Source organism: Pocillopora verrucosa, chromosome 7 (genome assembly GCF_036669915.1).
Source record: "Pocillopora verrucosa isolate sample1 chromosome 7, ASM3666991v2, whole genome shotgun sequence".
NCBI classification, from domain to species: domain Eukaryota; kingdom Metazoa; phylum Cnidaria; class Anthozoa; order Scleractinia; family Pocilloporidae; genus Pocillopora; species Pocillopora verrucosa.
In genome coordinates this window covers 19,130,313-19,150,721 of record NC_089318.1, presented here as the reverse complement: position 1 = coordinate 19,150,721, position 20,409 = coordinate 19,130,313, and the positions used below count along the sequence as shown (strand labels likewise).

The window sequence follows — 20,409 nt, the reverse complement described above, 5'->3', positions numbered from 1 at the left end:
AACAACAACAGAGGCGGGGCATGGGGGAGCACTGCACAAAACTAATCTGTACTGAGTACCAACTGGCACAGCGTGCTGAGTCGAGAGGGAAACAAGAAAATGGGAATTTTCTAAAAAAGAAATTTTAGGAAATACATAGAATACTAAGCCTGGGGTAGAATAAAACCCCCGAGCAAAGTGTGCAACATCCACAGGAGTGCTCTGTCTGTGTGTATAACTGAGCGAGAAACCAATGTCCCTTTAATTGCCTAACAAAGAAAATTAATGAAGGTTGTCCGCTTTGAGTAAACAAAGCCTCCACTATGCCGAGGGGCTTATAGCAAGCGACTAAAGCCAACTGCAGCCACAGTGCACTTGCCACTGCTTTCCTGTATCGCCACATGTTCAGTGGAGTTTCATGAAAAATTGTTTGATTATGTTGATCATACTGTGGATGAAGTACTGTCTGTACCTGCGTTTGATGTTAACAATGACTGAAGAAGATCCAGGTATAATTGAAGACGGATATCAATACACAAAGAGGAATCGCTACATAGTTGCACCATACTGAGATGAGAGAATTCCAAAAATACTGATCGCAGCATTAAGAAAGCATACGAACTAAATTACAGATGTAGCGACAACTGTACGCTTTAGGGCCTGTTTACATGGAAGTGGGAGCCCAGGTAGGTGAGGTAACCCGCCCGTTCATATAATCTCTTATTTTATCTTAATCGTGTTTACAAGATAGATGGGGTGACCCGTCTAGGCGGGTTGGCAGGGTTAACCTACTCAGTAGATCGGGCAGCTGAGATGACTGCAGCAATGACGCCACAATATCACTATAGTACACTAAGCTTAAGGTTTATGCAGACGGTCTTAACTATGAGGGTTCAAACTGAAATTAGATTTGTGTAAAACATTTCCTGATCCAAAAAGTGATTTGAATCAAAAACCAGATAACTTGCAAGGGAAAACTTATATTAAAAACATAAACAAAAACTTATATTAAAAACATAAACATAATCCCATTGCTCTTTCGAACATCTGGAATTCAGGGCTACGAAGTATTTTGTCCATTTAATTGTCTTGTACCGTCCTCCTTCATCCAATGTGTCACTGTTTTTTGATGAGTTTGCTAGCTATCTTGCCCATATAGTGACAGCATCAGGCTATTTTATGATTGCTGGTGACTTTAACTTTCATGTTGATTCTCAAAATAATGCTGGTCGGCGATTTACTGGCCATTCATTTAACCTTCGCCAGCATGTAAATGATTCTACGCATAAGACCTCGTTATCACTAGAGAGGAACAATCTTTCATCAAGAATCTCAAGAGTCTTTGACCCTGCATTTTCTGATCATTTTATGATCCGGTGTAATCTGGATTTTGTAAACATGTTGCTCAAGATCAAATGTTATCTTTCCGACGTTTACGTGCCATTGACATGTATAAGTTCTCCTCTGACTTGGAAGACTCTGCGCTAATTAGATCACCTCTAAATGATGACCTTTCATTAGCTGTTGATCAATTCAACTCCACTCCGCTGCAATCTATGATCGACAATCATGCCCCAATCATTCGTAGGTCTGTTACCCTTCCCCTTATGCGCCATGGTTTACGGATGAAATCAAAGTTGCAAAGAGAAAGAGAAGAAAACTGGATAGACGATGGCGCGCGCATAACACCGAAGCTAATCATCTATTATACACCGAACATTCTCGTGAGGTGAATGACTTGATTCGTTGTGCAAAAGAAAACCAATTTTCATATATAATTGAAAGCAACCAAGGAGACCAGAAAATATTATTTAAAGCAGTTAATAATTTTTTATACAGGAAACCAATAGTACGTTATCCTTCTGTGGGTTCGGATATGGCTATAGCTGAAAAGTTCAAATCATTCTTTATTGACGAGATACGACGTATACGCGATAGTTTACCTGTTCATAGTTTCCGAATGTCCCTTCCTTGAATAACTCTGCGACTCAGTCCCGGTCCTGTGAATTTGCGACTTTTCAACGTGTTTCTACCGACCTTATAGCTAACTTTATTAAATCCTCCAGAGTGAAAACTTGTGCTCTCGATCCCTTCCCAGATTATGCGCTAACTTAATGTTTACCAAGGTTGTTACCAGTCATAACTGATATTGTAAATCGTTCCTTAGATGAGGCTCTTATACCAAACTTACTCAAAACTGCCTTGATTATTCCATTGTAAAAGAAAACTAATTTAGATACTGAAGATTTTTTAAGAATTTTCGTCCTGTTTCTAACCTTCCGTTCGTCTCTAAATTGATTGAGAAATCGGTTGCGGTACAACTTGTGCAGTATATTGATGACAACAACCTTGATGAGAAATTACAATCTGCTTACAAGAAATTGCATAACACTGAGACTTCCCTTCCGGAGAGTTCATGACGACATCTTATGTACTGTGGATCGTGGCTGTACTGTTGTTTTATTACTGCTCGATCTTTCTGCAGCATTTGACACGGTCAACCATGGTTTATTACTTCACAGACTTAATACTCGGTTTGGTATCAAAGGCAAGGTTCTTGCTTGGTTTAAGTCTTATCTCACAGACCGAAGTCAATTTGTTGGCATAAATGGATCAAATTCCTGTCACTCTGATTTGATTGTTTGGAGTTCCCCAGGGATCTGTTCTAGGTCCGATTTTGTACTTATTGTATACGTCTCCTCTCGGCGACATTATAAGAAGACATAATATGAGCTTCCATTTCTATGCAGATGACTTTCAGATTTATTTTTCGCTTGACTGAGTTTCATCAGTTACTACTACGAGAATCGAAGCCTGCCTACAAGATATTGGAACTTGGATGTCATTGAACAAGCTTAAAGTAAACGATGATAAGACTGAGCTTTTGGTCATCGGATCGGGTAATTTGTCTGCTTCTCAGCTTCCTTCGTTTACAGCGACTGCCGGTTCTGTTATACAGCCTTCGCACTCTGCCAAGAACATAGGTGTAATCTTTGACAATAAGTTAAATATGGAACGTCAAGTAAATTGTAAATCTGCATTTTTTCACATCCGGAATATTTCTCGGACTAGAAAGTTTTTGTCAGTTAGTAGTACTAAGGCGTTATTACACGCCTTCGTCACATGCAGATCAGACAACTGTAATTCTCTGTTATATGGTCTTCCGAAACGTTTAGTTCATAGATTGCAATTAGCCCAGAATTGTGCGGCATGGCTGATCTTATGTGGTCGCAAGCATGATCACGCTACTTCTTTACTGAGGGAAATGCACTGGCTCCCCGTGGAGTAGAGGATTATTTTTAAAATCTTATTTTTTGCTTTTAAAGCTTTAAATAATTTATGCCCTAGTTATATCAGTGACTTGTTAGAAACTTATAAGCTTATCAGGTCTATACGATCATCGAGTAGGAATTTGTTGGTGATTCCTCGCTCCAAGTTGAAATCTTATGGCGATCGCGCCTTTTCTGTCTCTGCACCTAAGCTGTGGCATGACATTCCTGAAACCATAAAATGTAGTGTAGATCTTAACGCTGTTAAGCGTAATCTTAAAAATTATCTTTTTAAGCATTATTTTTATGAATGATTACCTTTGATTGTTATTTTTATTTTTTTCTTTGATTGTGAAGCGCCTTAGAGCTTTTGGCGCTATATAAATTGTCATTTATTTATTTATTTATTTATTTATGAACCACCCACGTCCAAATCCTACTATATGCTCTGGGTAAACACAACTGAAAGGGAAGAGAAACCATGAGCCTTGGAAAATTGTATGAAAAAATCAGAGAAAGAAGCGCATCCTTGTGACATCAAGACAATGATTGATGAGCGTAACGTTTTCCAAAAATTGATATACATTTGGTTTCTTTTTTCATTTCGCTATTTCATTAACTGTATTCATCCTTCATATTGACAACTTGTATTGTTGTAGACTGACAACCAACAATACATACCTTTTATCAAAGTAATTATGAGCTTTCATAGATTTAACTGGCAGGTTGTTACATTCATGGAAAATCAAATATTTACCACTATCAATTCTATGGTTTTGTCATGAATACACGATTCAAAGATGCCCAACACACAATTATTTCTGTGAGCATATATTGCAGTTATGCTAACAATGCAATACACGTTATTTTCAATCTTCCTTTACTTCTTCATCTACTCAGTTTTTGAGCTGGTGAGCTTTTTAGAGCGAATGGTTTCACTTGCATGTAAGAAATTCAGATGGGTATTTACGGATACGAAATTTTACATAATTTATTTTGTTTTGCTATATTGTCGTTAATCGATAAGAATTTAAAGATAGAGACAAAACTTTTGAATCTGTAATACATATTTCGACAGAAACTTCTGTCATCTTCAGTTAATTAATGTACAAAGCATTTGTTGATGTTATCATTTTTCCTCTGTTATTGAAAACTCGTCCCAGACAGCTTAATCTTAAATTTTTTGCGGACTTATTTTAGGGTGGAGGTGCCTTTGGGTAGAGTAAGAACTTTTTCTTTGCTTTTTATCTGCACTTGGTTATCAACACGCGTCTAGGTTTCTGCTAACTCAACAGTTGTCCTCAAAGGCTACCTGCGCTTTTCATAAATTTCTTATATTGAAGTGTGTAACGGTTATTTGACTCGGAACCCGGGAAGCAATTGGTTAACTTCAGATCTAGGCCTTTTCGATCAAAGTGAACGAGAGACCATGAAGTTGAGTCACATAAAAATGTTGAAAAGCTGTTGACGGCGGGATAAGCTTACAAGCTAATTATGATGACCGACGAATGAACACCTGCATCAAAAGAGATTGCAACAAGAGTAAGATGCAATTCTTTAATACCATACGTTTGTAAAATCTTTGAAATTCTACGAGCCTTATGACAAGCTGTGTTAACTTATGTTAACTTCTATTGAATTTACAAACAAACGGACCAAGGAGTGGTTGCTGTGATTGGTCGACAAAATATCATATGAGTAGTGAACGAACATCTCAAGATGGTAGACAAAGACTGTTCTGACTTTTCTTGTTCTTTCACATTGGAAGCAAAGAAACAGCAGCCACATTACTGTTATCGTCATCTGTAACACTCAATGACGTCACAAAACTCAATGAAGAGGCCTCTACCTGGTGCACTGAGGGTTAATACAAAAAACAAAAAATATCTGTTGTCATTTTTAATAAATCAAACCGAAAACAGATGTGCATGAGTAAATGGAGACGTTACAGAATTAATTCCGTCCTTATCAATATATCATACGCCATCGATGTCATGTGACGTATAAATCAAATAAGAATTTCTGGGATAAAAAAATTATCTTAAGCGAGAGACATAACATTACCCACCAGCTAAAGTATCTTTTTCCCTCACACATTCCGTTGCTCTCACGGTGACTTAAACAACTCGGTAATTCTGAAAGAAGAAAAAAAAAACTTTCAGTTACCTAAGGTAAGAGAAAATCATTATAAAAAGGCGACTCTGTTTTACTACTAAAAAACACACTAACCAGTTGTTTTAATCTAAATGCAGGTCTAGTTTTACTATGAATGAGGGGAGAACCTTTTTCCACAAACCCTCATCATGAAAGGACTACGTTTCGATCTTGGGGCGGGTTATCTCGGTATTAAACCTCCATGAGTACTCTTGTTTTATTGCCTTCAGAATACAATTTCATGATGCCTATCAATGTTAGTGCTTTAAGACAGCTCCCTAGACCAAAGCGTATAAAATAGCTCTTCTGAACCAAAGGTACTTGATACAGTCTTTTTAAAGTCTCAAGTTCACGAACTTACTCACTTTTACTACGAGCAATAACTTTCTCTTAATTTTATCAGTACATTTCAATGTTCATAGATCGATATTCACCTTCACACGGATCTAATTCTACGCCGATGAAATCAAGTACACGTCCGTGTACAAGTACAGGTCCGACGTACTTGACTGTTCCTCGAAGTTTCCTAAACCTTTGAAAAAACAATACCTTCATACCTACTTCAGTATAATGGATTGATTTAGGCTTGAAGCCCTGTTTCATAGTATCACCTGTAATAAATAACAAAAACAATAGATAATTAAAATGACCACAATACTAAATACATCACGATCATCAATTAGATTTCATTTAAGGCCGGCATAACCCAGTAGTTTTACTCGGAGTTCAAATGACTCAGCTCTTCGTAACGTTAGCTTATGAGCGAATCTACACACCAGTACCCCCTTCCACCCCTCAAAAAAATAATCTTACCAAATATTTTAATAAAGTCCGGGTATAACGCGCGCTGTCATTGATTGAAACAGCGTGTTCTACCAGAGTATAGAACATAGAGCAAGAGAAATGAATAAAGGGGTAAGTTTCTAAAGAAACTATGGTGCTGCGTCGGTGGGAGAGTATAACATGTAATTTGGAGTTAACAACTGAGTTGAAAACGAAAATTGGCCATCCTAAAGAGTAAAAAGGCTGACGTTTCGAGCATTAGCCCTTCGTCAGAGAGATTGAATCCGGCGGAACAAGTGAGTCGGCAAATAGAAGGACTAAGGGACTTGTCAGAAATTAGCAGGGGGGGAGGGGGGGGGGAATTCTAAATTTGGGTTCGGAAATTAGGTGACCCATCCCTGCAATGGGAGTGAAATTTGCTAACCCTCCCCTTGAGCTTGGCCTAAAATATCATGACCCTCCCCCTCTTGTATAAATGATAAAATCTAGTTCTTGCAATACACTAGGGTGCGTCAGTATTATGAAAACTCAAAATATATTTCTAATCTGTTCTTTGTCATGCTACATACATACATTTTCGATGACAGCATTAAGAGTCCGACTGATCACTCGACTCTCCTATTTCTCCCAATACAAAGTCTTCATCACTAGAACAAGTGGGTAATGCCTCATCCCCTTCATCTACCTCACATTCATCATGATCATCCACCTCTTCCAAATAAAGAACTTCCTTTTTCTTCTGTGGGTGAACCTCTACATGATCACGGGCATATATTTGCATGACCCTCCCCCTTTTAACTGCCCATTTTTCATGACCCCTCCCTTTTCTGAGGCTCAAAAAGTTGTGACCCCCCCTCTGTTTCCACCCCCCCTCCCCCCCTGCTAATTTCTGACAAGTCCCTAAACAAAGGTTTGCAACATGTCAAGCGCCGTAATTGGCGTGATTATAACGTAAGCAGATACGAAAATCCTCAAAGAAAAAGAAATTGACATTCCGAGTTTTGAAGGTTTTCACACTCAGTTAGATTGCAAGCTTACATACGGTAATAAAAATCAAAACACAGTTGACACTCGTGTAGTACATATAATTTCGTGTTCAAAAACAAAACAGAACAACACGGGAATGATAAAAAAATATAGCCAAACTGGCATAACTGTTAAAATTCATCAATCATGACGGTGTCAGAGCGACTGCAATTATGCTGAGGTCCAACACGGCTGGCTCATAGTGGCGATCTTCGGTCATCGCGGTGAAGCAAGCCTCAGAAATTACATCGGCCGCCCTTCAAGTGAACAAATAAGAGCTTGCTCTGGTATCCTTTCCGATGCGTTCAGTGGAAGGCTACATCACTCAAAGCAGCCGAGTTTTACGACGCCGTCATCCCGATCAATCTTTATATTCCTGTGATTTCGGTTGTTGCTCATTCATAAAACATACGCCTTGAGCAGTATGTTTTCTATCTATCATGGAAAAAACTCGCGTGTTTTTATGAGCCACAATTCGGCCGGATTTCACCGAACATTTCACTTTCAGATTCTGTATTAGAGACTAAATTACTTTAGGCAACAGTGTTGGATTCGACGTGCCAAACTATTTCAGTTTGTAAACTACTCAAGATTGTAAACTTTCATGGTTTGTGAACTTTAATGGTTTGACATTTTTGACAGCTTTAGTCTTGTTCAACCAATCAGATTAATTGAACCATTCTATCAAGGATTCTGATTGGCTTATTGTAGCTTCCTTTAAGAGAGTATAGAGCATGCTGACGACACTGTTGATCGATTTGGAAAGAAAGTTTGTTTTAAAAAATAGAAAGCAATGAGTGGGGAATTTAGCGGATTCTTTATCATAAAACAAATAGAGAAGCCTTGACTCCGCTCTGTTCTATCGTAAGGCACGTGGGAAGCGGCTCGACTGCGTCTCGTGTGTCTCTCTACATTTCTTTCGTGCTTTAGCCGCTTCCTACGTGCTTTACCTTGCGAGTAATAATGTTTTAGAGTGTGATTATCGGTGAGACTTCCATTTTATCTACCTATAAAACGCACGCAACCATTTCTCTATTCACTCTGACGGAGGGTTACCGGTCGAAACGTCAGCTTTAGAAATTCTTTACGGTGGCCAATTTATGTCATCAACTCAGCTGATAAAACTGACCAAGATATCTTATTATACCCCCCATCGACGCAACGCCAAAGTTTCTATAGAAACTTACCCTCTTTAACATAGGCATTGGTTGCCCCTATCTTGTTTGTTTGGTCCTTCGTTTGTTTGGTCGCGGTTGGGTCCACCACTGCGGCTTGATATTGAGGCTGGCTTCTCAGAGGTTCTAAGATGGCTATCTGCTGTGACTGTTCTGTATTTTTGGCCACCAATCTTTCGATCTGCTGTGACTGATCATTCAACTGTTGTGACTGATTATGCAACTGCTGTGACTGTTCTGTATTTTTGGCCACCAATCTTTCTATCTGCTGTGACTGTTCTGTATTTTTTGCCACCAATCTTTCTATCTGCTGTGACTGATCATTCAACTGTTGTGACTGATTATTCAACTGCTGTGACTGATCCTTGAATTTGGATGTCAATTGCTCAATCTGCTTTGACTTTTCTTTAACCTGATTCTGAGTGATCTCAAGGCTGCACAGAGCTAGGTTCAAGTGGCTTTCCATGTGTGATTCTAAGTGAGATTTCGTTCTTTTTCTTGGAAACTGAAAAAAAGACGATGTGGTCATTAAACTCTTTTAATACAATCCAAACATTAAATTTTTGTTAATTATTGATCTACTTGTTCCTTCCAGAAATAAACAGTTTGATTCAACTGCCGCACAGGTTATTAGGAATTTTTTAAACCCTACAAAATGAAAAATTTTTACATATTTGACATTCCATTTTAATTCATTTTACAACATGATATGGAAATACAATACAAACATACGACCTCCCCGCCAAACCTGCAATTTAATATAAACTGAAAGCTGTTTCATACCGCATTTTGGCATCCTAAGTTCTTGTATTTACAATCAATTTCTGTGAAAGGACAGTGATCACGAATATGAGCCAAGAGCTAAAACAAAAAGATAGAGAAGATTTAGTCTTCTGTGAGCAGCCACAGGAATCCTCTCTCGTGCTTAGCGAAAAAAAATCATTCGGTGTCTCAAAATTACTCCTTAGATTTCGTAATGTATGAATCAGGGAACTGAATTCAGAGACAAAATTTAAAAATGTTCCCTAGTAGTGTAAGGCATTTTACTGCAAAGTTTAACGGAGCAAACTTCCTTGAAGGGATCGTTACGGTGTTATGGATTGTTTCCCTATTATGGAGCTACCTAGATTCAATTGTGGAAGGCCCATTTAAGGCAGAAAATGACGACCTTCATGTCCTCTGACTGAAGCCAGGAATATATTCAAAACAATAGTGCATGTTCTTTGACCATTTGAGCACGGAACGTCTCCAAATTGCTCACATAAAACAAGACTTAGCCTGTGACGTTTCAGATAGAGCAGCAATATGTCCCATGCGGGCTGTGTGCATGAACATTCAATTAAACTCTCGTTCGAATTACTGAGAATCACTAACAATATTAAATGTTACCTTTTCTCGTGGAATATTACTCAGACCACAATTGTTGGCACATTGAACCGGAAACATTTGACAGACGTTATGATGTTGCTGAAGAAAAATCGAAAAGAACTTTTTATAGCTAATGTACTTTCAAAATTCTCTCCGTCTTATTAAAATTATGACCAATAAAGACAGGTTGTTGTACTGACGAAATTTATGAAGTAAAATACCCACTTTTTTTATCAGTAAGGGATCAAAGTTTTCGAACGCAACATTTAAGCCCAATTTAAGTAAGATGTTTCCGTGTAACAATTTTATATCAAATAAGAGAAGATAGCTAGAGCTTAAGAAAATCTTGACTCAATAAAGATTGAAATTCGTCGCCACTTTCAGATGCTACCCTTGTAGAAGCTATATAAGAAACACATTTTTGTTAACAAACCTGCTTGTTTTTCACGATAAATGATCCTCGACAATATTCACAACTAACTTCCCTCCAGACACATTCCGTTGTCATGTGATTGTTCATATCTCGCATGGTGAGCTTCTCTTTACATCCTTCATTTGGACACTCCACTGCATTGAACAGGCATTCTGACTGATGTTTCTGAAATCATTATTTATCGATAATAAACTGTAATGTAATCATGATCCAATCTGCTAAGACATACAACAGGCTAAAGAAAAGAGAGACTTGATTGACAGCGAAACAATCGGTTAACTGACGGTTTAGGATCTACGAAAAGAAATGTGAAATTTACGTGTGACTTGTTGATAATAATGATATCCCTAAGACTAGAGATAAATATTTAATAAACGTTTAGTATAATAGGCACCTATCAAAGATTATCAGACAGGAAGAAAATCTGTCATGTTGCGCGCAAACTGCTGACCATGACACCTCAGATTGCAAATACCAGAATAACACCGCTGTTCAGTCCATATAGTTACTATTGTGCAAGAAACTGTTGAGTTGAGCTATATATGCTTCGTATAACATCATGTCTTGCTGCCTCGATGGTTAAGAGTAGCAGGAATAAGTGCAATGCTTGCTTATTATGTAGGAGACAAATTAAAATGTTTGAGATTTTTAATTTTTGGGATCAACTGTGAATGAAGTGATAGAGAACGCCTTTACGGTGAATATGACGTAGATACATTACCTGCACAGCTCGGAGTTCTCCAGTCCAAGGACACCCAACATAAGAACATTTCACTTCGAGATCCAGAATTCTGCGATGACAAGCGACATCTGGAAATATCTGATAACCCAGACACAAGGATATGTTTTGTACTCTACTTGTAATAATTAAAGACAATTCTCCTTTTCCAGCATATCTCCCAATGAACCGTGATCAATCACAGGCATTGGTGAGTAGAAGATAATTAAGCGATGGAACGCACTTTCTATCGACTTACCGGCGTAATAACCCACCCATGATGTCGGGAGAATTCGAGAAACGTTTGTCAATCACTTGCCTCCACCAGCTTGCGATTTACAAACTTTCCTCGTGTTCTTTCAACATCCCAAGTTGTTAAGCTGGTAAACCAATAGAAAATGCAAACTATTGCTTCAAAATAAACTTTAATTTTCAGTGGCTTTGCCCTCGAAGAATCTGGCTTATTTTATAAAAACACAAACATTTACCTGAACATGAACGTCGAAGAGTGAAGATCCTACGTCAATTAAAACAAATTTCTGCGTTTGTGACAAACGAAAGAGCAACGTTGTTTCCTACCCTTGTGCCTCAGTGACATGTTTTGTTTTGACTTCATTTTGCAATAGGGGCCACCCATTTGAAGGAAACTGCGTTTCGAGTTGTGCGTTAAAATGCCTAAGGATCTGTTCACTGAGAGCAGAACGTGGAATCGCTAGTTTGCGTGACCCACAAGTAAGAAGTTGTGCGTTATCTTTACCTTGTCACGTGAAAGAGGCTGTCTGTCAACTGGACATTTTGGAGAATGGCTCCTGAAAGAAGGAAATTTGCAATAGCAGGCAAACAACAAAATCAGAAAACAAACAAAATATTAAAAATCGTTCATCGTGTGTATTATGATTATTTACTTTCAAGTCTTGGCGTTTTTCATCGCTGGGCCATATTCTGTCGCGTGAGGAACCCATAATGGTGGACTTTTTGCATGTAATTAACATTTGCATTTAAGTGCCACTCTCGCTAATAGCGGTCCTCTCGACTTCCCGCCCAAAAAAAGTTTTCCTTGATTTTTTGCCCATGAAAAGGGTTTAGGACACATATTTCAATAATAGTTTGATTGATCTCTAATTCTCTTTTTTCGCGTCGCCACAAGCCAAAAATGATTTTTGGCTAGACCCCTTGTGTAGACAGCGATTGAAAGTGTAATTTTCATAGATTTTGTCGAGGGTGCTGCGACTGCAATTATATAGCTCACGGAATTCTCTCTTGCTACAAGTTGCAAGATATATTCAGTCAGTTCACAGACAAAATATGAAAACTTCACTTGAAATCTTATTCATACCAGCGTGATCAGAAGAGAACCTTCCCTTCGACCTTAATTTGCATATTAAAAATTCATCAATTTATAAGAAATAATTCTCGAAATGCAGGTGTAAATCGGGCTAAAAAAACATATCAGTGGATATTTTATACATCAATGAGGTCACTGCTTGTCTCAAACCCGCGGGTATCTCGCTAGATTTTATCCACCAACATCTTGAAAACAACGCAAATCCATGTGTTTACTCAATTACGCACATGTAAAGGTTATTTGCATAATTATGAAAATTGACCAAAATATCTCTTTGACCGTTCAAACTTCGTTTGTTTATCTTCTACGTAAATTGTTTTAGGTTTTTATAACAACTAGATGGAAAATTAATCCCAAGTTGTCTTAAAACGTTGCATAAACGAGATAAGTCGTAACGCTAGCAGGACCAACAAAGTAAACAAAAGCGATCGAAAGACGTTTCCCTTGGATCAGGTCATAATCCACGCACAGAGTGGAGAAGATCAAAGTTAAAGAACACAACTTGGCACTCTGGTCATTGCATATATACTGCGTAGTTTAAAGGTAAATGGAAACAATTAAAATACACGTACGTTTCGGTATTATTTATAAAACAATAGGTGTACACTCTGCAAGAATCCTTGCAGTTTCGATCAAGGTTTAGCACACGGAATGCAATCATCAGGCGTTCCTTTCTGAAAATTTGCTGCCATCATTAAACCACAACGTTCTTGAGGGACGACTCTAACTATTCCTGCGACCATTCAAACCAGTTAGGCAAACCCGGATTGGTGTGTTGCGTGACGCGATTATGCTAAATAGTTCACTTGATATATGACTCGTTTCGCGGGTGTGAAAATTGAACCTAAAAAGTAGTTAATATAATGTTAATTAGAATGGACTGAAGTAAAGGAAATGGGGATGGTATTTGAGTTTGCAATGTTGCACCCACCTCCTCGTCCCCGCCCCACTTCAAAATTCATGAGGGGGGCCATGGTCCCAGCATACCTCTATCCAGCCCCCTCGCTTAAGCTAAGGTTGTGCCCCACGTGCTTGCTTGGCGGAGAGGAGAGTTACTTCAGTTATTCATATGTTTTGAGATATTTATCCCAAAAAAAAATGTCTACTTGTTTCTTGGAAAGCAAAGATTGTAGTGGTTGCGGGCATTTCAGCGGAGTTTCAGCCCCGATATCTCTCCTGGAATGCCAGGACGACGTATCAAGTCATTTAAAGTACTACCACCTATCCAGCAAAATCTTAGAGTACGAGTTAATTTTGTTTCGTTCCGGTCATTTTGGCCTCGAAATGGGAAAATTAAAACAGATGTTTGTTTGTTCTAAACATCGGAACGCTTTGGGAAAACATTGGAAATGTGGTAAAAGTACTTGCCAGCATCCAGAGCACAAAGGAAAATGTGAGGCAGTGAAAGGAGACCGAGTGTTCAACGCCAGATTGGCTAGAGATGTTTTCGAAGTTTACGGAATTATAGTTGCAGTCGGATCACGTGAGTAATATTACTCAATTTCTCGATTGTGAGAAGGCTAGTATCTTTCTAATAATTTATTCGTAAGGACCTATCTGCCCTTGCAGACTGAAATAGAATCGTCTCCATAAAATCATAGGACAACTTTTTGCCATGAAAAATGTCTCTGTTTTTGCATCGGCTTAAAAATTTCAAAGCTGTCAAATTTCGTCAGCGCTTGATCTGCTCGTATGACTGGCCGGCATAATTTGCCAATGGATTCAAACTTGAATTGCCAGGATTCATCTTAAGTCTTTTCAAAGTTTTAAAAATCCACGAGTTTCGCAAGAAAAGACTACTACTGTCTACTCTGGTGGTACCTTTTGTAACAAATGATGGACAAGTTTAACACGGCTTTGTTTATTTAGTCGCTTTAGTCCAGTTTTCACCCGTGGGAAATTTTGTCGGCGGTGCACTGGGAGATTTTCCTGCTTCAGCCAATATTTGTCAAGTCGCGACAAACCATCCACACTTTTAGAAGGTGTTGTTGAAGATAGAAAATGTTTCGAGATAAAAAATTTTTTTGTTGATATGGATCCGGATAGGCCCTAAAAATTTCAAAGGTTAAATTTTGGGCTGAAATTTGAAGCCGTTTTTCAAGGAAAATATAATTAAGTCTTGAAATTCAAATAACACTACTAACCTTTGGAACCAAGAGATAAAATGTTCCGTTATTTGCTCTTGTTATAAGTAATTAGAAGGAAAACTGGAGCGAGAACAAAACCAGGGAAAAGGATGTCCAAATGAAAATTGCAATGAATAAAAAGGAATTTATAAAAAAAAAAGAGAGAGGGAGTAAAAGCCAATTCCTGAATATTACTTCCAATCACCACGAGAACTAGTAAAAAAAATTGCCTCAGTTTCGTTTTGGCGTTTTAATGGCATAACAATATACAACTTAAACAAACAAGGCAGCCGTTTTAAAAAAGATTAAACAACGATGATAGCTGCACCGATAAAGTTCGCATCTAGAGAATATAACAGTTTATAATCTCTTGAATGGCAATGACCATGACGATACTTTTTTCGCGCAATAGGTCAAATTAGGTAAATTATAAGAATAACTTTTCTGTGCACATTTCAGCCATCTGAAGCAGCTGCAGAAAGTTACATAACAGCCGGTTAAAGAATGAGTGGCTCTGGCTAAGAACATCGGGGGAGCAAAAACGGCTTCTAGCCGAAGAAAAGGATTCTTGTGGCATATCATACTTGTCGAGGTACGTATACTGATAACTTTAAATCATGTGTCTAACATGCAAATGAATTGTGAGGCTTAGCGCAATTAGTCCGCATTTGTTTCACTAAGAACGGAATGGGAACTCTCCATTAGTTTACCGACGTTGATAAATGTAATCAAATGTAGGCAAAATCGGCGATGTTTTTTTCTCCAGCTGTAGGCGTCGAAATACACAATCGGGATTCCACTTGGACTCCTGAGCAGTGGCATGAAATGGCTGAGGTTTCGTCAAACGATGACTCATCAGATGAAAAAGAAGTTGATGTGCACGTGTTAAAGGCCTACAATGAGGCTATGACAAGGATTGCTTCACTCACAGAACAAAAAGTTAAACATGTTTCCGTTAGGCTTTCAAAGGAATGGGAAGAAGCAACGGCAAATGAAAAAGCCCTATGTTTAGATCACGTGGAAGAGGCATGTCGCGCTGTTTGCAATGTAATCGCTCCACGAGACAGCGAAGAGTTATTGCAAGCCTTTAAGACCCCGGCAGTAAATGAGGTTTGCTCGGATGACTTGATCACGCTGATAACCGCATACAAACAGGCACCTTCGAAGAACCTGAAAACCCAGATCTTGAGCATATATGCACTGCGCTATTCAGCGAGATTCTTAAAAAAAATTCACGAGCCCTTTGAAAAACTGAGCGATCAACAAATTAAGAAGGCAAGGGCTCATGCCAAAAATGTCGGTGCTGGCTTTAACCTCAACAAAATGCCACACCACAGAGTCCGAATAGACTTGGTGAAACTTGATCATTTTCTGTCTTTTGTAGACCAACCATATTTTTATCAAGATGTGGCCTATGGAACAAGGACTTTAAAACTTGACTCTAGGGATCATCTCGTCATGCCAAATGTCATCAGAATTGTTGGACGATCAACGATGATTGAACAGTATCTTAAACACTGTTGCGAGGAAGATTTCGACCCCCTTGGAAAATCGACGCTTTACAGAATTTTGCAAGTAAGAGAGGCCTCTCAAAGGTGGTCCCTTCAAGGGCTAGACAACACTGCAGTAAGCGGAGCGGAAGGGTTCGAAGCAATGCACAAGATAGTAAAGGAATTGGAGGAGGGTGGGGCAACTGAAAAGTGGTGTGAAGAAGTTCGAAGAACACTGAAGGATGCCAAGCGATACATGAAGACAGAGTATGGGATGCACTGTCAGGAAGATGGTAGTCCTTGCCCTGACCATAGTATGTGTTTTTCTTTAAGTGATCCTCAAAACCCCGAGTTTCAAGGAAGTTGTTCCCATGAACATCAAGTTAGCCGTGATAGTTGCGAAAGTTTGAAATCCGTGATTCAGGCAGTTGGAAAAGAAATTGAAACTCCTTCGATAACTTTTGACAACATATAGAAGAAAGAGGACCTGAAACACGACCACGATGAAGCCAGAGAGGCGATTTTTCAGTGGAAGGCGCATATCATCAGGACTTAGAACCAGGAGAGAATAAAACAGAATTTGCTCACGTCCCTCCTAAAGAATGCCTCCCTTATTGTCATGGACTGGGCCATGAAGTTCATCCAACTGAAATACAGAGAAAAGCAGTCTGAGTGGTTCGGAAAGAGAGGAATAAATTGGCACGTTAGTTCAGTTATTACCAGGAATGCAGAGAACAACGGCCTTGAGATTGTCATATGTTCATCTATTCTAAAGCTGTGCCCAACACTGGTATACGGTTTGCGCAATTCTGGAAAACCTTCTCGGCAACATCAAACAGATCAAGCCTACCGTAAACGAGGTATTTTTGCGATCAGATGGCGCAGGCTGTTACCACAACAATAATCTAATTGCAGCTGCCTCTAACGTTGGCACAAGGAATGGAATCAAGGTGATGAGGTAAGTTAAAAAGGCTTTTTAGATTACAACACGAACACATTCTTCAAAGTTGCATGCGCCTTCCAAAAGCAACTTGATCGACTTCAGAACTAAACTTTCATGCTGTTTCTGTTCATTATAGTAAGTGGTATTTCAGAGCCGACACAAACAAAATAGATCAAAATCTTTTGATAATATACTGCAGGAATGTAATTATCCTCTGAACCCTTGAAACATCGCATACTGTCGTACCCCTGTTTAAAAGAGAATTAAAACGCATTTTTGCTAAACCGCAGTAGTTTACTTATAATTGCTCTATGCAAAGTACAAGTAGCGAATGAATGCTTACCTTTCTCAAAGGACATCCTAGGATAATTCAAGTAGGTTTGTCTATTTACCGTAGTCCTTTTGTTGCCTCTTCTTTAGAATCGTTAGAAGTATAATTTTCATTTTAACATTTTCATGATGAGCAGAATGTGCTGTTAGAGGCAGGAACATACACTGAACTTACGTAGCAACATCTGTATTAGTATGACAGGTATTGATAGATCAGTTATTCTAACTGAGACACTTCCTTTCCTTATTCTAAAGGTATGATTTTTCTGAACCTCAATCTGGCAAGGATGTTTGCGATCGCATCATCAGTCCAATGAAAGGGGCAATTCGTAGATACTGCAATGAAGGCCATAACATTTTGACAGCAGCTGACATGCACGAGGCATTGAAAGTGAGACAAGTGAAGGGATCATCAGCTGCTGTTTGCGAGATTGATAGTAACAGAAAAGAAGTAAAAATTAAGCGCATCAATAATTTCAGCTTTTTTCACAATTTTGCTTATGAAAAGGACGGTCTTCGTCTCTCAAAAGCCTATGGGGTCGGAAAGGGCAAATTAATACCATGGTCAGAGCTTATCCTTGAGAAGCATGGCCCTGTTGTGTTAAGGGAAGTTGGGAATCATGGTTTCTTTGCCATAGCACCACGAGCCATAAAACAGAATCGCAATCTCAGCCAAATTTCCAGCGATAATAAAGACATGCTGTTTCACTGCCCAGAACAAGGATGCTGCTCTGAGTTCACTTCTTCAGAAGAACTCCAAGATCATGTGCACCTCGGGAAGCACAGCGAGATAAAAGCTTCAGAGAGCCTTTACGACAGCCTTAGACGTGACTGGGCCATGAAATTTTCCTCCCTAACGCTTGAATCAAAGATAGCAACACTCGAAGTAACGGGCAAAGTTAAAAGCGAAGTGTGCAAGATGGGCTGGGCTCTTCAGAAAACGCGAGGCAGTGGAACAAGGTTCACGGAGAAAGTGAAAGGGTATCTTTCAAGCAGGTTTCAAACCGGTGAAAGAACAGGCAGAAAAGCCGATCCCGCGCAAGTTGCAGCAGAAATGAGAAAGGCCAGAGAGGCAGATGGTGCAAGAAAATTCATCAGAAGTGAATGGCTAACGAAGAACCAGGTTCAAAGCTAGTTTTCGAGGCTTTCTACTACGAAACGAAGAAGAGCCGCAAAAGATCAAGAGCAGGATGCAAACGACGAAGACGAAGAAGAAAGCGCTTACCTAGAACACAGAGTAAGGAGGTAGCAGATGTTACTTCCGAAATCGGACTTACTCATCCAATATTATTTGATATTTAAGGAAGTTTAAAAATTTATGAAGGCAATTCCTAACTCTGTGCTTCATTTCATTTCATGACTTTCGATATTAAAATTCGTTATCAGAAGTGTAATTTGTGTCTTTGTTTTTGTTACCAACAGTTGCATGGCATGAATTAATTAGCATAGTCACGTCAATATTTGCCTAGCTGGTTTTGATGGTCGCAGAAAAAGGTTAAGTCTGTCGCAAACAACCTTGTGGACTCTAGGAGCATGAAATATTTAATGATGGCGGCAAATTTTCAGAAAGGAAAGCCTGATGATTGCATTCCGTGTGCTAAACCTTGATCGAAACTGCAAGGATTCTTGCAGAGTGTACACGTATTGTTTTGTAAATAATACCGAAACGTACGTGTATTTCAATTGTTTCCATTTACCTTTAAACTACGCAGTATATATGCAATGACCAGAGTGCCAAGTTGTGTTATTTAACTTTGATCTTCTCCACTCTGTGCGTGGTTCATGACCTGATTCAAGGGAATCGTCTTTCGATCGCTTTTGTTTACTTTGTTGGTCCTGCTAGCGTTACGACTTATCTCGTTTATGCAACGTTTTAAGACAACTTGGGATTAATTTTCCATCTAGTTGTTATAAAAACCTAAAACAATTTACGTAGAAGATAAACAAACGAAGTTTGAACGGTCAAAGAGATATTTTGGTCAATTTTCATAATTATGCAAATAACCTTTACATGTGCGTAATTGAGTAAACACATGGATTTGCGTTGTTTTCAAGATGATGGTGGATAAAATCTAGCGAGATACCCGCGGGTTTGAGACAAGCAGTGACCTCATTAATGTATAAACTATCCACTGATATGCTTTTTTAGCCCGATTTACACCTGCATTTCGAGACGAGAAGTCGAGAGGACCGCTCTTAGCGAGAGTGGCACTTAAAAGACAAATTATGATTAGTTTAAGTCGACTCATATTTAAAAAAGTAAACGAGAAAGATCTTATCATTCGATAACTCTGTTAGATGCACTTGTGCTGAAGCAATCGAAGACACCTAAAAGGCAGCCAACAACTATTTCATGTAATATTTGATAGCTTTCCGTCGCATTCACGAGTACTCACACTAAACTCTAACCTGTTTGAATTGTTTTGTGCCGAACAAAGCTATCTAGCAGTTACTTATATATAGCCGAGGCACACTATGATACCCTTGGGAAGAGAATCAATCGGTCAATATCGTCATTCAACCTTCAGGTAAGCTTGATTGTTTTCAGTAGTAACTTGTTTCCGTCAACAAACAATGATAGGCCTTTACCTCAACAAGCTTTCCATGCAAATGTTACAAAACCTGTGGCCACATCCTCCGATCTGTATGGGATCTTTCATTGTTAACTGACACACAGGGCATTCTAAATCATCGGGAACAACACTTGTAAACTCAAAATCATAGCCTCCAAGTTCTGGAATATTCTGACCCGCCGCCATTGTGATCTGGGTTTCAGAACGTAGCCGGAAGAGAAAATTAGATGTGCGCATGTGTGACTTCCATAGAAACAAAACTAGTTCCCAGACTCTCTGAGACTCAAATTAGGCCCTCTGACTCTAGAACTGGGAAAAATCCCCACACATATTCAATATTTGTGAGACAAAACACGCATGAACAAATCAAAGAACAACAACAGAGGCGGGGGATGGAGGAGCACCGCACAAAACTTATCTGTACTGAGTACCAACTGGCACAGCGTGCTGAGTCGAGGGGGAAACAAGGAAATAAGAATTTTATAAAAAAAATGATTTCATGAAATACATCGAATACTAAGCCAGGGGTAGAATAAAGCCCCGGAGCAAAGTGTGCAATATCCACAGGAGCGCTTTGTCTGATGTGTGTATAACTCTGAGCGAGAAACTACCCCCCCTCCACCCCTGCCCCCCTTCCCCAGGGTACGTCATGAAAGACTTTAAAGAGTATTTAGGGGTATCTGAAAGGTGTAAACGA

General features: G+C 39.0%; 1 protein-coding gene across 1 annotated transcript; it reads right to left on the bottom strand.

The window, feature by feature from the left end:
- Positions 1-4,392: 4,392 nt before the first annotated feature.
- On the bottom strand, positions 4,393-19,912 carry LOC131791899 (TNF receptor-associated factor 5). Its single transcript, XM_066169358.1, has 10 exons — positions 19,729-19,912; positions 11,663-11,714; positions 10,909-11,007; positions 10,188-10,352; positions 9,776-9,853; positions 9,170-9,247; positions 8,399-8,891; positions 5,837-6,013; positions 5,317-5,383; positions 4,393-5,105 (listed from the first exon to the last, which is right to left on the bottom strand). The coding sequence occupies exons 1-10, from the start codon at positions 19,896-19,898 to the stop codon at positions 5,048-5,050; spliced, it is 1,437 nt and encodes a 478-aa protein (XP_066025455.1). The 5' UTR covers positions 19,899-19,912; the 3' UTR covers positions 4,393-5,047.
- Positions 19,913-20,409: the final 497 nt, after the last annotated feature.

Bases quoted from the DNA above. Each gene is read 5' to 3' on its own strand.
- LOC131791899 (XM_066169358.1), bottom strand. From the start codon at position 19,898: ATGGCGGCGGGTCAGAATATTCCAGAACTTGGAGGCTATGATTTTGAG. The intron at 11,008-11,662 runs GTAAAGATAACG...CTGGGTTATCAG, and splicing joins AGCCTCTTTCACGTGACAAG to ATATTTCCAGATGTCGCTTG. The intron at 10,353-10,908 runs GTAATGTATCTA...TAATGATTTCAG, and splicing joins GAGAACTCCGAGCTGTGCAG to AAACATCAGTCAGAATGCCT.